General features: G+C 37.0%; 1 protein-coding gene across 3 annotated transcripts in view; it reads left to right on the top strand.

The window, feature by feature from the left end:
* Positions 1-16,494, top strand: part of TTC3 (tetratricopeptide repeat domain 3) — a 50,983-nt gene that overhangs the window by 24,756 nt on the left and 9,733 nt on the right. For all 3 annotated transcript variants that reach the window (XM_056510103.1, XM_056510275.1, XM_056510193.1), the window contains 16 exons: positions 1,580-1,717; positions 2,199-2,279; positions 2,938-3,050; positions 5,002-5,128; positions 7,530-7,652; positions 7,788-7,889; positions 8,241-8,333; positions 8,681-8,745; positions 9,301-9,437; positions 10,774-11,088; positions 12,410-12,673; positions 12,888-12,934; positions 13,702-13,758; positions 14,483-14,559; positions 14,670-14,828; positions 15,636-16,434. In XM_056510103.1, the coding sequence (XP_056366078.1) occupies positions 1,580-1,717; positions 2,199-2,279; positions 2,938-3,050; positions 5,002-5,128; positions 7,530-7,652; positions 7,788-7,889; positions 8,241-8,333; positions 8,681-8,745; positions 9,301-9,437; positions 10,774-11,088; positions 12,410-12,673; positions 12,888-12,934; positions 13,702-13,758; positions 14,483-14,559; positions 14,670-14,828; positions 15,636-16,434 (2,697 nt within the window). The remainder of the gene's footprint in view (positions 1-1,579; positions 1,718-2,198; positions 2,280-2,937; positions 3,051-5,001; positions 5,129-7,529; positions 7,653-7,787; positions 7,890-8,240; positions 8,334-8,680; positions 8,746-9,300; positions 9,438-10,773; positions 11,089-12,409; positions 12,674-12,887; positions 12,935-13,701; positions 13,759-14,482; positions 14,560-14,669; positions 14,829-15,635; positions 16,435-16,494) is intronic.

Here is a 16,494-nt window from a genome sequence, read left to right as displayed (position 1 = left end):
GGGTGTGTTTTGGGGTGCAGTGTCAAAATATTTGTCAAAATATTATAATTTTTAATTTATTATTTTTATTACTATTTTTATTACTATTTTTATTGTTATCTTTATTTATTTATTTATTTACTTATTTATTTGTTTATTTATAATATTACTATTTTAAGAAATTTAAAAACTGAGGAATATTTAGTTTTCTTAAGGCTTGACTGACTGGCTGCACATTGCAGTGTCAAAATATTATTTTTAATTTATATTATTATTATTAGTATAGTATTAGTATTATTATAATTTTATTTATTTATATTATTATTAATATTTTTTAAAAAAATTAAAAAGGGATGAAAATTCAGTTTTCTTAAGGATTGACTGACTTTGCCTGCACATTGCAGTGTCAAAATATTTGCCAAAATATTTATCATTATTATCATTACTATCATTATTATTATATTTTTATTTATTTATTGATATTATGAATAGTTTTCTTAAGGCTTGGCTGACTCTGGCTGCACATTGCAGTGTCAAAATATTTATTATCATTATTATCATTACTATCATTATTATCATTATTATCATTACTATCATTATTATTATATTTTTATTTATTTATTGATATTATGAATAGTTTTCCTAAGGCTTGGCTGACTGCTGCACATTGCAGTGTCAAAATATTTATTATTATTATTATCATTACTATCATTACTATCATTATTATTATATTTTTATTTATTTATTGATATTATGACTAGTTCTCCTAAGGCTTGGCTGACTTTGGCTGCACATTGCAGTGTCAAAATGTTTATTATTATTATCATTATTATCGTTATTATCGTTATTATTATATTTTTATTTATTTATTGATATTATGAGTAGTTTTCCTAAGGCTTGGCTGACTCTGGCTGCACATTACAGTGTCAAAATATTTATCATTATTATCATTACTATCATTATTATTATATTTTTATTTATTTATTGATATTATGACTAGTTTTCCTAAGGCTTGGCTGACTCTGGCTGCAAATTGCAGTGTCAAAATATTTATTATTATTATCATTATTATCATTATTATCATTATTTATTATCATTACTATCATTACTATCATTATTATTATATTTTTATTTATTTATTGATATTATGAATAGTTTTCCTAAGGCTTGGCTGACTCTGCTGCACATTGCAGTGTCAAAATGTTTATTATTATTATCATTATTATCATTATTATCATTACTATCATTACTATCATTATTATTATATTTTTATTTATTTATTGATATTATGAATAGTTTTCCTTAAGGCTTGGCTGACTCTGGCTGCACATTGCAGTGTCAAAATATTTATTATTATTATCGTTATTATCGTTATTATCGTTATTATTATATTTTTATTTATTTATTGATATTATGAGTAGTTTTCCTAAGGCTTGGCTGACTCTGCTGCACATTGCAGTGTCAAAATATTTATTATTATTATCGTTATTATTGTTATTATCGTTATTATCGTTATTATCATTATTATTATATTTTTATTTATTTATTGATATTATGAGTAGTTCTCCTAAGGCTTGGCTGACTCTGCTGCACATTGCAGGTGGATTTCAACTCGCTGCCAGAGGATGTGAAGGCGCTGGCTCGGGACGGCTGCAGGTCCCTGCAGGAGCAGCAGTGCCACGGGGCTGAACGAGCCTTTTCCCACCTCCTCAACATGCTCTACAGCTCAGGATTTTCGGTAAAACCACCAAAATTCCCTTCTCTGCCTCAGTGCTGGAGGTTCCAACCTCCCCCATCCTGTGCCAATCCTCCTTTCTTCCAAAATCATCATTATTTCTTTGAATTGTTGGCTGCAGTGCCAAATATTTTAGGAATGTTCTACACACAAACCTGTAAATAATTCAAAATATTCCAAACTAAGATTTTTGCAAGAGTAATGCCAAATATTTGGATCAAATATTGTGGTTTTTTTAATAAAAACACCATTGTTGGTTGGGCTGGATGATCTTCAAGGTCTTTGCTGTGATTGTCAGATGAGCCTTGATTCAGAAAAATGAAGGGAAAAAAGGATTGTGGTGGTAAATTCTGTGAAATTTGGTGTCTGTGTATCCTGACCCAAAGGTCACCCTGGATTTCTTTTAATTAATTTACAATATTTTTACCATGTTTTTGTTGTGCTGTCACTATAACTTGACACTTTATTTTATTTTTTTTTCCAGTATGTGAATATTCTTAATATTAATTATGTTATATTCCTCTATGGACATGCCACTGCCCTCCTGGGAATAGGACATCCTGAGGTATTTATTTGTATTTTTATTTATTTACATATTTATTTTATATTTAAATACTGCTTTAATTCCAATTTCTAGCTCAGGCAGTTTCCCATCCATTGAGGGGGGAGGAAACTTCAGGACACATTTTGGAATTGTACAGTTGAATATCTGGGACTAAATCCTTGATGATTTTGGATGAATTAAGCTATCAAATAAAATTTCTTTGTAAGCCTTCAAGTGAGCACCTAAGTATTAGGAAATTAGAGTTAATAATTTTTATTTCTGCTCTGCACAGGTGTTTTGAACAGAAATATTCTGCTCCTAAAACAAGAGCCAGGAATTGCTTTGGGTTGTGGAAAATGCCAAATGGTTTTTTTGGGTGTTTCTTCCTGCAGTGTTTGATAATATTCAGTGTCTTACAATGGATTTAAAAATACATGAGCTCAGTCATTTAATTCCTTGATCTTACAGCAAGTCCACGTTTACAGAATAAATTGGGGGTTTTTTTAAGAGAAAGGGAAGTTTTGCCTGTGATCACAAGGGTGTGTAATTCCATTTACTGTTCCTAAGGCTGATCAAGGAGTAGGACTCACTGACCCACTCTAAAGGGGAAAAAAAACCAGGAAAAGTGGAAATATCCTGGCAAAGCTCCATGTATTTGTGTCTCACGTTTCTTTTGAAGGCATTGGCAAAGGCTGAACATCAATTTAAGAGAATAATTGAGGAATATCCAGAAGAAAATTGTTTCTGTTTGGCACACTATGGAATTGGAAAGGTTTACCTCAGGCAAAACAGGTTGGTCTGATGGAAAATTTCAGAGTTGGTTGGGAAAAATCTTTATTTGAGGAACTGTGCGTGGTGGGGGCTTTAATTTTTCTGTGTTAATTGTTAGATTCATCCATCAGGTGGATTTAATGCAATGAATTTAATGCAGTGGATTTAATACAGTGGGTTTAATGCAATTAATTTAATACAATGGATTTAATACAGTGGGTTTAATGCAATTAATTTAATGCAATGGATTTAATGCAGTGGGTTTAATGCAATAAATTTAATACAATGGATTTAATGCAGTGGGTTTAATGCAATTAATTTAATGCAATGAATTTAATGCAATGGATTTAATACAGTGGGTTTAATGCAATGGGTTTAATGCAATGGGTTTAATGCAATGAATTTAATGCAATGGATTTAATACAATGGGTTTAATGCAATGAATTTAATACAATGGGTTTAATGCAATTAATTTAATACAATGGATTTAATGCAGTGGGTTTAATGCAATAAATTTAATACAATGGATTTAATGCAATTAATTTAATGCAATGAATTTGATGCAATGAATTTAATGCATAGGGCTTAATGCAATGAATTTAATGCATAGGGTTTAATGCATAGGGCTTAATGCAATGAATTTAATGCATAGGGTTTAATGCAGTGGATTTGATGCAATGGATTTGATGCAATGGATTTAATACAATGGGTTTAATACAAGTGGGAGTTCGTTCCTGCTGAGGAACAGATTTTAGGGAATATTTGGGATTCAGGGATCACAGCCCTGCATGGGGGAGAGCTCAGAGGAAAAGAACAAAACCTCTTTGTTCTGGGGGGAAAAATGCCACCTAAAGAAATGTGACTTTATCTCATCCCTGGGGAGCTGGGGAGTGACCTTGGATGAGGTAAGGCTCAGTGAGTCCCAGATTCCCTGGACAGACAGACAGGGATGTGTTCCAGAGGGACAGGGAGACTCTGAAATGCAGGGACAGGACAAGGAGAGAGGGAGAGCAAAAAGCTGCAGCTGCTCCCACCCATGCAGGAATTCCTGGTGGGGTTTCTCCCTCCTGGGATCTCAGCTGCCACGGGGCAGGAGCTGTGGGAGGGATTTTGGGATGTCCCTGGTGCTCTGTGGGATCCAAATTCCCCCCTAAAGGCTGGGAGCTCCTCATCCAGCTGCTCCTCTGTGGGAAAAGGGAGAAATTCCAGGGAAAAGCTCCAGGGTGGAGGTAAAGACAGGGAGAGTACTCACAGGGAACCCTCAGTGTGAGGAAAAATAACTTTTATTGCTCATTAAAATAGAAGTGGAGAGTGGGAAACCCAAAGTCAAACAAATAAAATCACTTTTCTCCTCCCCTGCTTTGTTCCTGACTCTGCTCCCTCTGAGCTGTCCACAGGGTAAAAAAAGGAGTTTTGTGCAGGATGTTTTTCCTTTTATCCTGCTGTCCTTGAGGAGCCAGAGCTGTGGCTGAGCCACCCTTGTTGGCTCCAGCTGGAATTGGGGCTCTCCCATTCCTCAGGGAATGGTCCCCACCTCCCTGCCCACCCTTGTTGTGCCAAAATAATGCCAAATAAAGAAGTTTTGATGCCAAATAAAGAAGTTTTGATGCCAAACCTTCTCCCCTCCTCCTGTGGGATGGCTGAAAGCACCAGGGGATGCTCAGAGGGAATTCATTCCACCTTCCAGGATGGAATCCAGGAATCCCATTGCTGTGGTTGTGCCTCATTTCCTTGGCAGTGCTGAGCCCCAAAAAAGTCATTTCCCACTCTCTGAGCTCAGGGAAAAGCCAAATCCAGGCAGCAGAGTCCTGTGTCCCCTCCCTGCATCCCCACATCCCTCACCTGGGCTGTTTGGTATCAAAGATAAACAGAAAATTCAGACACTCATGTTCTCTCATCCCCCATCCTCTGTCACCCCTGCTGGGAGTTTTAGGGAGCTCTAAATGTGTGTTTTTCCTGTTCCAAACTCCAGGTTTCTTCATGCCCTTGACCAGTTCCTGAGAGCAAAGCTGATGATTGATTTCAAGTTTGTCCCTGGGGTTTTAACGTGGCCAGGAACAAGCCAAGTCATCGAGGAGACACGAATGGAGAATTTACAGGTGTGCTTAAAAAAAAACCAAACAGAAAAGGGTCCTGCCAGGGAGATGTGGGCTGGAGGAAGGATGGGAGCAGCAGGGCAGGATTGAGTCAGGCTCTGAGAGCTCAGAGTGAGCTGGCAGGACCCTGAGGCTGCAATTCCAGTTCTCCTTCTTCTACACAAAGGGAATTGTGCAGGCCAGGGGGTTTGGAGAGCAGGCATTGAGTGAGCTCACCAGGTGTGGCAACTTCCCATTTCTTCATTTTTCCATTTCTTCATTTTTTCCATTTCTTCATTTTTTCCATTTCTTCATTTTTTCCATTTCTTCATTTTTTCCATTTCTTCATTTTTTCCATTTCTTCATTTTTTCCATTTCTTCATTTTTTCCATTTCTTCATTTTTTCCATTTCTTCATTTTTCCATTTCTTCATTTTTCCATTTCTTCATTTTTCCATTTCTTCATTTTTCCATTTCTTCATTTTTCCATTTCTTCATTTTTCCATTTCTTCATTTTTCCATTTCTTCATTTTTCCATTTCTTCATTTTTCCATTTCTTCATTTTTCCATTTCTTCATTTTTCCATTTCTTCATTTTTCCATTTCTTCATTTTTCCATTTCTTCATTTTTCCATTTCTTCATTTTTCCATTTCTTCATTTTTCCATTTCTTCATTTTTCCATTTCTTCATTTTTCCATTTCTTCATTTTTCCATTTCTTCATTTTTCCATTTCTTCATTTTTCCATTTCTTCATTTTTCCATTTCTTCATTTTTCCATTTCTTCTGTTTTCCATTTCTTCTGTTTTCCATTTCTTCTGTTTTCCATTTCTTCTGTTTTTCCTTTTTCTTTCTTCATTTCCCCATTTTTTTTCCATTCTCCATTTATTATTTTTCCCATTTATCATGCTTATCAGAGGTGTCCAAGCAGGGCCTGGGTGTGGCACTCAGTGACAAGGTTGTCACAGGTCATATCTTGAAGTTCTTTTCCAGCCCCAGATTTTGGGATAATGTTTCATTCTCTTCCTTGCATACTCCCAAACTTCCAGATGTGAACACACAACACAATTCTGGGGAGGACTGGTTAAAAATCTGAGCTGGCAAAAATGGGAAGTTGAATATTTAAAACTCAAAGAGGAGATTTTGATTATGTAATTCATTGGGATTTATGATAAAATTCCCAGTTTGACTGGAAAAATCTGGTACCAGGAGCTGCTCTGCACAGAGACATTTTTGGCACAGCAGGCATTGTGTGGGAGGTTTTTCAGGGATGAGCTTGGCCAAGCTCCCCAAACCTGCAGAGTCTGTGGTAGAAACAGCATTTCTGAGCTTTTTCCTACCAAAAACCAGCTGAGGATTCCTCCCAGACAATGTGGATGCAAAAATCCATAATGGGACCTGTGGGTGATGCTGATTTCTGCCAGGGTTTATCAGGGCTCTGTTCTTGGGGGTGTTTTACTGATCTGGGCTCAATTCCAGCCCTGCCCTGATTCTGCATTTTCAAATTCACTCTTTCCTCAGGAATTCTCCTGGTGACAGCATAGGGTTAAAATGTTTTTAAATCATGGGAATTGTGTGCAGTAAATTCAGGGGGTGGAAAGAAAGGTTGGCTCTGGTAGGCCTGGGAACAAATGTGGAGCTTTTTCTTTCTGAGATAACATGAAACTGCACCTGCATAATCATCATATGATAAATGATTGTTAAATGTAATGATTGTTTAGCAATTGAATAGAATTATTGCTTAATTGTAATAAGAATCATGAGAAACAATGTTTGGGGGACCTGATGAAAATTACAATTCATGCTTGGATAAGATCAGTTTATACAATAGAACAATATGGGTTTAATAATTAATATATAGTTATGAAATTAAAAGATATAAAAACATGTCCATCTCACATCCATGTTGGAGTCAGATTTGGGTTTGTAGCCCTGATTCCCAGAGCTCTTCCATAAAAGCACCAGCAGATAATCATCCTGTGGTGATGTGTTCACCACTGGGAGACCTCCCTTCTTCAGAAATTACCACAAAACTCCTTTTTTTTTTTTTTTTCCCCTAAATTTTTTTTTTTGCCCCATAATCTGTTGTGTCATTTGGACAATGATAAAACCCTTTGGAATGGGTCAGGATGTGGGACACTGGCTCAGGATAAACCTCCTTTATTTATTTTTTTTTTTTTTTTTTTTTTTGTGTGTGTGTGAAGCTGTGAGCACTCAGCTGCCAACACTTCAGGCAATCCCTGGAATATTTTGGCCATAAAAGGCCAATCTTCCCTGGCTTTCACTAGAAAAGTTGATTTTTTTGGGATTAGTCACTTCTTTTCCAAGAGGGATGTGTTTCACTGCAGTCCCCTGGAGTTTGTGAGTAGATTTTGAATATTTTCCTGGTTTCTCTGCAGTTTTGTCTCTGATAATTCTGTGTTTTCCAGATTGCTTTAAGGAATTGTATTGAGGAATGTAAATTCCCTCCAGAGCCAGATGCTGTTTGTCGATATCAGCAGTGCCATGGCTACTCCAAAATCCAAATATATTTTACAGACCCAGACTTTAAGGTAAATTTTCAGCTGAGAAAGGTTTGAGAAGTAAAACTTAACATATTTTCTGCCCCTTTTTTTATGATCTGCTAAGCTGAGCACTGCTTTTTGTTGTGATTTTATTGAAAGATGTTCCATTTTTGCCATTTTTAGGGTTTTATACGTGTTATTTGCTGTCAGCAGTGCAGAGTGGAGTTCCACATCAGCTGCTGGAAAAAGCTGAAAACAACAAGCTACAGTGATAAAAATGATAAGGTGAGGCCTTTGCCAGACTGGAATTTTTAATTTTTGTAAGCATTGAGATGTGTAAAGGAATTCCACAAAATTCAGCAGCCAGGATAAAATGAAGGGAAATAAAGAACTAAAAGTTCTCTTGGGTGTGAAGTTGGAAGAGGGAGTAAAAGAATAAAAGGTGCCACAGATTTTCCATGATTTTTGATTTTCAGCCCTTCCCAAGTCAGCTCTCAGTCAGCATCCAAGAAGAGTTTAGGATTGTTCTTCCTTTAATTGCTTTGATCACCCCAAATTAAGAAATTAATTTGTGTCAGGACATGAATGGTGTGTGGATTTAAATGCCTTTGGTGTGTGTGTCCTTCTCTCCTGCAGGATTTCCTTAAGGAAATGTGTTTTACTCCTGATTGTAAAGGCCTTATTTCAAAAATAGTTATTTTCAATTCTTCTGGGCTGGTAAAATGTGAAGTAAGTATGGTCATATTTTATATGAAATTAATTAGAATATTAAGGGGGATAAAGTGAAGATGAGAATGTAAGTGCAAACAATAAATTTTGCTGACTCCAGAATGTGAGGATTATTTAGGAATATTGATTTCCTGTTCTGGTGGAGCTGGGATTGCCTTGTAGTGTTGGTCAGATTGTCATGGAGGGGACTGGAATTCAATAAATTCAGGAATCCTTCAGGAATAACTCCCCAGGAAAATGGAGAATTCTCCCCAGGGCAGTATGGACCTGAGAGAAGCAGGAATGATTGTGGGGTTTGTTGTGTCATAACCCAAATTTAATTCCTGTCCTATCCCTTGTTTTGGTAGTTTGAACAAAAAATCCCAAAACCCAAGGAGCCAGCAAGGGTTTGTATAAAACAGAAATGTTCAAGGTAAGATTTTCCTGTTTGAATCAATTTGAGAGCAAAGCTGGAGGGATTTTCATGCTTTTTTGCAAATATTTTGGGAAGTTATCCTTGCCTTTTGCCTAATAAACCAAAAAAATCTGGTAGAATCCATTATAATCCAAAAAAGCATTTAAATTGTTCCACAGAATTTTGTGTGAATGTTTGGGAAGTGTAAATAAAAATGTATTTTATGCTGATTGTTTTAGTTAGTGAGACCCAATTTGACATAACTGAGGTTGCAATTTTTTGGTCAAGTAACCTTTAAACAATGAGGAATCAAGCTGAGGGGACAAACAAAAGAGATTTTTTAGAAAGGAAAGGAATAAAATATTAATATTGGGTTGAAAATACTGAGTTATAAATTAAGAATTTAAGCCAATCCTAATTTAGACATCTTTAATGGGAATCAAAGTTATCTTGAGGACATTGATATTTTTATGAAATTTTGTGGTCTCTGCTTCTAAATGAAGACCACTTTTATTCTGTGTGGTATTGTCACCTCAGTTCCTGTCTGGCTTGTTGCTGAATTGCTTTTTGCAGTCTTAGGAAGATAAAAATGAAACAAGAAAAAAAAGCGCGGCGAAAACGAGCGCGAGAAGAGGCTCGGAATTCTGCCAGGAAAAAAGCTGAGGAGAAGCAGGAGGGGAATGAAGAGTCCCAGTTCAGCCAGCACAGGGGTAGGTGGGCATGGGGATTTTGTTTTTGGGCAGATTTCTCCATGGAGTGGGAGGTTTGGAGTCCCCATCCCTGGGGGTGTCCGAGGAAGGAGGTGGCACTCAGAGCTCTGGGCTGGGGACAAGGTGGGGATCCAAGTTTGGCTTTGGTGCTCCTGGAGGACTTTTCCAACCTCACTTCTGGGATTCTGAGTTCTCACAAAGCAATGGAATCAGCATTCTGAATATCCTCAGTTCAGTCACAGCAGAATCCTAACACTGAACATCAGCCCCCTGTGAAAAATTTGCATTTTTACTTAAGACAAATTGAATTTCCCTTCTGTTTTTATTGTCCAAACAGCTGGGGGATGTTGCTGTGTGGTTTTATTACTGTGTAGTTTAATTCCTTGTTGAAAACTTTGATTTTTTTTTTTTTTTTTTTTTTTTCCTTGGCTGGTTCCTGCAGAATCAGCCTGGAGAGGTAAAAGACTCCAATTCTGAGTGAACCCATTGAAAAGGGAAAATGGGAAAATAGAAAATGTGAAAATTCAGGAAAAGCACCTTGGGACACTGTTAGAGAAAAAAAACCACCTCAAATAAAGACAGGCTGAGCTCCTACCTGCAGTGACTTGAAAAGTACATTTCAGATGATTGGGGGAAATAAAAATATTTCAGTCTGTGACTTTGTAGACATTTAAAGCTTCAGCTTTTCCTTGCTGGGTGTTGGCTGCTCCACATTCCAGAGCTGGGAACTTCCCCTGCAGCTTCTCAGGGCAAAGATAAAAGGGGAGTGTTGAAAAGTGTATTATTTTTTGTATATATTATCAACATGGGATAGAATTAATTTATAATTTCCTAAGATTGCTTGTTAAACACTCTGGGTCTATTTTTTTTAATCCCATACTTGAGGTTCTCTGGGTGCCTGTTCCCTGTTGAGTGGCATATCCTGAAAATTAAGGAATTTACAAATTTGGGAAAATGTACAAATCCTTGTGGATTTGTAAAATCACTTTCATCTGTTTCCTATTTGTTTTGTTTTAAAACTTGGCTCTCCTTTTCTTTGGCTCATCTTTACTTGTGATCCTTGGAGCCACTGCAGGTCACTGTGACACTGTGACTTCATCCAAAAATCTGGGCAAGGCATTTGTTTCTTTAAACAAAAATTGAAATCAATATTGGATCAAATTCATAATGTTCAGGATATATGGAAAAAAGAATTATTTCAATCCTGTAATTTTGTAATTAGAAACACCACTTAATCCAAATCATCTGTGCTTTTAAGTTGGTTTGAATGGTGGTAAGGACATGAAATCTTGCTTGTTTTTGCTTTTTTTTTAATCCCTTATGTTTAATTTTCCAGGTTATGGCCAGGATTTATGTTCTGGGGACCAGGTGCTGCAGCACATCCAGAGGAATTCCCAGCAGATCAAAGCTGCTGTCCCTGACACTGCCAAATTACTGAAGGAATTACTGGCCTGGGGTGTGATCAGAGAGGAGGATTTCACCTCTTATTCCCAAATTAATGGCACTTCCCAGGAGGTGCTGGAGCAGCTCATCAGCTCCTTGCTGCAGGAGAAAAGCAGAGTGCAGAGCAGGGGCTTCCTGCACGTGCTGAGCCAGCTGGGAGAGGTGGATCCCAAAGTGCACAAGTGGCTGCAGCACCTGGATAACCTGGGTGGGTTCTGTGCAGCAGCAGTTCTCTGCTTCCCACTTTTCTTCCTCTTAAACAGCAAAATGAAACTTTTCCTCTTTGTGCTCTCCCTGTTCTCAAGAGTGTCCTGGTTGGAAGGACAGGTGTCTGCCAATAAAGGCAGGAGCTTCTCTTTGAAATGGAGAATGTAAACTTCTTTCCTCCAAATTATTATAATTGTGAAATTCAGGGGCTCTCAGGCAAAGAGATGGGAATTAGGAATAACAGTTCTTTACCAGGAAAATTAAAATAGCAATGCAGTATTACACAGAACAATCCCAGCCCTGCCAGAGTCAGAATCCAAGCTGACACCCGTCAGTCAGTCAGGGTGTTGGCACAGTCCCATTCAATGGTGGCTGCATCCTCCTGCAGGGGCAGATGTGGTTCAGCTGGAGCAGTGCTCCTGGAGAAGGTGCAGTTTCCTCTGAAGCTCCAGGGATGATGTGCAAAGGTCTGGTTTTCCTCTGGAATGCAGTGGGAAGAAGGTTCCTTGGTGTCCCAAATGTCAGTTTTTATCTGGGTAGGAAAGGCTTGGCTCCTCCCCTGGCTGGAGCATCTCCCAGTGGGATGATGGAATTTTATCAGTCATGCCCTGGGACTCAGTGGCCATGAACAGGAGATATCTCCTGGAGGGAGGATGGGCTGTGGGAAGATAAAGATGATTGCCCAGCTGGTTTAAAGATGGCCCATGAGCAGATAATGTGTGCCAGGAGATCAGGGGCACTGCCCCACCAGGATTTAACAGATGAGGACAGAATTCACATTGCTGGGCACACCAACCCAGCACAGAGAGGGAAACACAGCCTGGGTGAGCCAGGAGCTCTGCAGGGCAGCAGGAAAGAGAAAACAGAACCAGTTTTAAATTGTCTTAAAATTCCAGAGCGGGTTTAAATGCTGATATTTGTAACAATAATCTGGTTTTTGGAGGGTAAATAATGGTGAGGTTTAGCCTTTAAACTTGGAAATTATTTCATCTTGGTGCTCTGCAGTTTCCTGTTGGGTTTATAATTAAAAAAAGTGGAATTTGGGGGTTTGAGTTTGTTTATTTTGCTCTATCACATCTCCATCCTTCTAAGGATTCATAGATCCAAATCTTGTTATTATTATACAAACTGCTGAGAGTGGAATTTCTATCAACCCCATTCCTCATTTTTGTTTGCATTTTCAAGACACAAAAGCTCTCACATCATCTGTACATTTAATTTCTAGACCAGGCTCCTCCCCTTTGAAGAGGAATATCACATTTGAAGCACTAAAAATTGAAAGCTGGAATGAAATATTGGGATTTTTTTTCCATCTTTTTCAGGTCTGACAGCTACAAAAAACTTTCTCCTTCAATATGGCCAAGCTCTGCAAGAGCTTGACTTTTCTATTTTAATCCCACTGTGGAACCAGAAGTATGGCAGTAAATTTGATTATGTGGCAGCTGATGGTGAAAAGCAAGAAATTTGTGATTATTTCCTCACCCCTCCCCTAGAGAAATCCCGTTGTTTTATATGGCTCTTAGAAGAAAACAGAGAACATTTTCCAGACCTCCATCAAGCTTTAGATGAATTCTTTGATAAAATGGGTGAGTAAGCAAAGGGATCAAACAATCCCAGTGAAATTTCATTTTTATTGCACAGTTTTTAACGTTCCAGTTCTGCAGCTGCAGTTTTGGAGCTGCTTTGATGGTGTTGGATAAAGGATTAGAACAATAATTCCTGTGATTTCACAGTTAAATTGTAAATTAAATGAAATATTCCTATTTCCATCAATCACCATGAGTTTTATCTTTTCAACAGATGACCCAACCATTATATTAAAGAAGCAGGGAAATGAGAATTTATCAGTAAGTGAACTTCATTTCTGTTTGGCCTCAGCTCAAAAAGAACTTTTTGCTATTTTGGAGAAGGAAATATTTTGCAATATTCAGACTTATTGGAGATTTAATCTCCTTTTTGATCTCCCTTTTCTTAAATAATTTGATACTTGAATTATTTAATAATATTTTTTCAAGTGTGCCTCATTCTGAATCACTTTCTGATTGGTGTCATTAAAATCCATCCCAATTGGCAGAAAGGGATTTTGTGTTTCAGTTAATTCTGTGTTTGAGGCCCCCTCATTTGAAGTTCTTGTCTGCAGCTAAATTTACCTTTACAAATCCAAGATTTACTTTTGATTCAGAATAAAGCTGTGGAGTGAATGTACATATTAATTAAATGCAGAATTTTAAATGTGTACATTAATAAAATGAAAAATTTTAAATGTACATACTAATTAAATGCACTTTTTCATGTGCACATTAATAAAATGCAGAATTTTAAATGTGCACATTTATAAAATTCAGATTTCTAAATGTACACCTAAATAAAATGCAGAATTGTTTTTGCTTTTTCATTTCATGAATTGGGAAAATCCAGGAATGAAATGAAAATCAGCAGAAAAAAACTTTGATTTCAGTGTTACAGCCTGAACTAACCTGTAATTATTCTGTTCATGTGTAACTCCAATCCTGCCAAAGAATTAATTCAGATTTCAGTTCCTTCATCTTTGTATTCCTTGGAAAACTGAAGCAGCATTTTCCAATCCTGTGCTTTCATTTTATTTTGTTTTCAGAATAATGAAATCAAAGTTAAAAACAAAAACAGGAAGAAGAATTTGAAAGATTCAAAGGTCAGTAACTTTGAATTATTGTTTAATGTGATTTTAATTTTCCATGTGGGAAGATGGGAAATCAGTACAAAAATTCCATTTCATGCTCAGGAATGTTATTAATTATTCATTATTTCATAGATTTTATTGGAATATTATTCTGCCTGAATTTTCTGCTTCTTTTGGAGGATTTTGCTGTATTGAAAATCTCAGATCCAGCCTCATGCCCTCACCTTTTTATCATTTTTCTAGAATTTCAGAGAGTAAACTTCAGATTTTTCCTCAAGTTTTACTATACTGACTTAGGTGCATTTATTTGTGTATTTCTAAATTATTACATGATAAAAATGAGGACAACTAAAATGCCTATAGTGGTATAGACAATAATAACCAGAGGAATTGTGGAATTAGGGGTGATATTCCTGTTTATTATAAATTTGTTACAGCCTCAAATTTAAAAGAAAGTTTGATTAAATTTCAATGAGATCAGTAAAAAGAGGGATTTGGGGCTGAATATCCCAATTTCTTTTTCCCAAGTAAGTTCTGAAGAAGAAATTAATAACTTTAAAATTAAGAATTTCCTTGCTGTGGCTTAGCACTGATAATTTTACCTGGAAATTTTGCAGTTCATCATGAATTTAAAGGACAAAATTCAGTGTAAATAAGTGACTCCTGGTCTTTGCATTGGATTATTTTACATGAGCTTTTGTGAGATAAAACCTGAAAGAAATCTGTTTTTAATTAGTCTGTTTTAGTATTATCCAGTGGAGTTAGTACAGCACCACGAGAAGAAGAGAAGATATTTATAGAAGAAAATAATTTGTGAGTATTTGATTCTGCTTTTATTGCCCAAACTCCAAATTGCAGGAGGAGAATCCTTTAAAAACACCAAGGCTGGGTTAACTTTATTTTCTTTTTTTCTGATTTTTAAGGTACAGAGATTTTCTCAATGAACCCTTTGCAATCCCAGAATATCTCCAGGAGCAGCTGGAGGAATTCGAAGCTCTCTATAATGATTCCAATAGTAACAATTATCCAGTTAATAATAATAATAATAATAATCCAGATCCAATCTCTGAGAATTTATATGAGTGAGTATAAATTTCTTTGCTCAGCAGCTTCTGGGGGTTTCTTGGTTTCAGTTTGAAACCAGGCAGAAAAATAAAAATAAAATAAAATAAAATAAAATAAAAAAAAATAAAAAAAAAAAAAAAAAACAAAAAAAAAAAAACTTTTGCTTTTTGAACAGCTCATTCTTAAAAGTAAATACCCCATCAGTTTAACATGGCCCATAAGCCAAAGCTTTTGGGAAAACTGTGAATATAAAAGGAATTTGTGAAAAGTGAAGCCACAAAAAACCTGTTTTTTTTTCTTCTTGTAAAAAAAATCCCTATAGCCAAACCAAAAAAAAACTTCCTCTCCCAAAGTAAACTAAAAATGATTATTTAAGTTAACAACTGACTGAAGTGTTTCTATATGTTTATTTTTTATTTAAGTTAGATTATTTAAGTTAGCCATTGACTAAATTGTTTCTATATGTTAAAAAAAGGTGTAGGAGTGGGGAGGAGAGGGTGGTTTAAAAATTTTATTCTAAATTTAATCCTTCTTTATGTTGTTAAAATTTTTCTATACACCCCTGAAGTTTTAGGCCTGCCTTTTACTGCTAATTCTATCTCACAACAAAAAATAAGTATTTATTTAAGTATTTAATAAGTGTTTATTTCAGTTAATTTTTTAATTAAAATTAATAAATCTAAACTACTACAGGGGTTAGATTTTACTTAATTATTTTTTGTGTTAATTGAGATCCTGGTGCCTGGGAGGGAAGGAATTAAATGTTTGTGAAATACATTTAAAAACTTGCATTAATTATAACAAATTTTTATTTTTTTTTAAAGTTATTTCTCTCAAATCTTGGACGAACACGGCCCTCTGGAATTGAATAATAAATTATTGGTTGGGGAATATGAGAATTTCCCTGAGGAGACGCGGAGGGTGGTGGAGGATGAGGGAGGCCTGGAGCCCTTCCTGCTGAAATCCCCCCGTTTCATCATGGTGGACAAGCTGATGGCCCTGAGGAAGCACCTGGTCCTGTTTGAGGGAAATCCAGGCAGGAATGAGGCTGGAAGTGCAAAAGGAAATGATAAATCTGGGGGCTCATCCCACAGCAAGCTGCCATTGAACCCCTACGCCCAGGAGTTCAGGCCTCAGTCCTACCCTGTGCCAGCACCTCCTGATTTATCCCATTACCCCACTCCATACCTGCCCTGCTCCTTCCCTGCCTCCTGCCCACCTGGGAATAATCCACTGGAAAGTGAAGCTTCCATGGAGAGTTCCATGGATTCTCCATTTCCTGGGGTTTTGCTGAACACCTTCGAGCCTGCAGGCCCAGCTTTGTTTTTGCCTCAGAGCTCCTGGGGTTATCAGTATGGAATATTGCCCCTGGCACAGCCTGCTTTTATTTCTGCTGGTCCTGCAGCTCATCAGGATAATCAGAAATCAGCAATTCCACATGGAAAATACAGCCCTGAGGTGTTTGTGCTTGGAGAAAGCCAGGGGGGGTTCCTGGAGAGCAGGGATGGGCAGGACCCTGCTTTGCCAAGTGCTTCAGATGGAGCTGAGGCTGCTAAAAAGGGAAAAGAAAGGAATAAAGCTGGGATGAAGAGCAATCCTCACACCAGGATGGTGGCTGTGCAGGTAAGGAACGGGAAGGGAGCAATGCTGGAGGGATTTCTGAGGGTGGAGCAGAGGGATGGA

Source organism: Oenanthe melanoleuca, chromosome 1 (genome assembly GCF_029582105.1).
Source record: "Oenanthe melanoleuca isolate GR-GAL-2019-014 chromosome 1, OMel1.0, whole genome shotgun sequence".
NCBI classification, from domain to species: Eukaryota; Metazoa; Chordata; class Aves; order Passeriformes; family Muscicapidae; genus Oenanthe; species Oenanthe melanoleuca.
This window is presented reverse-complemented; position numbering and strand designations above follow the sequence as displayed.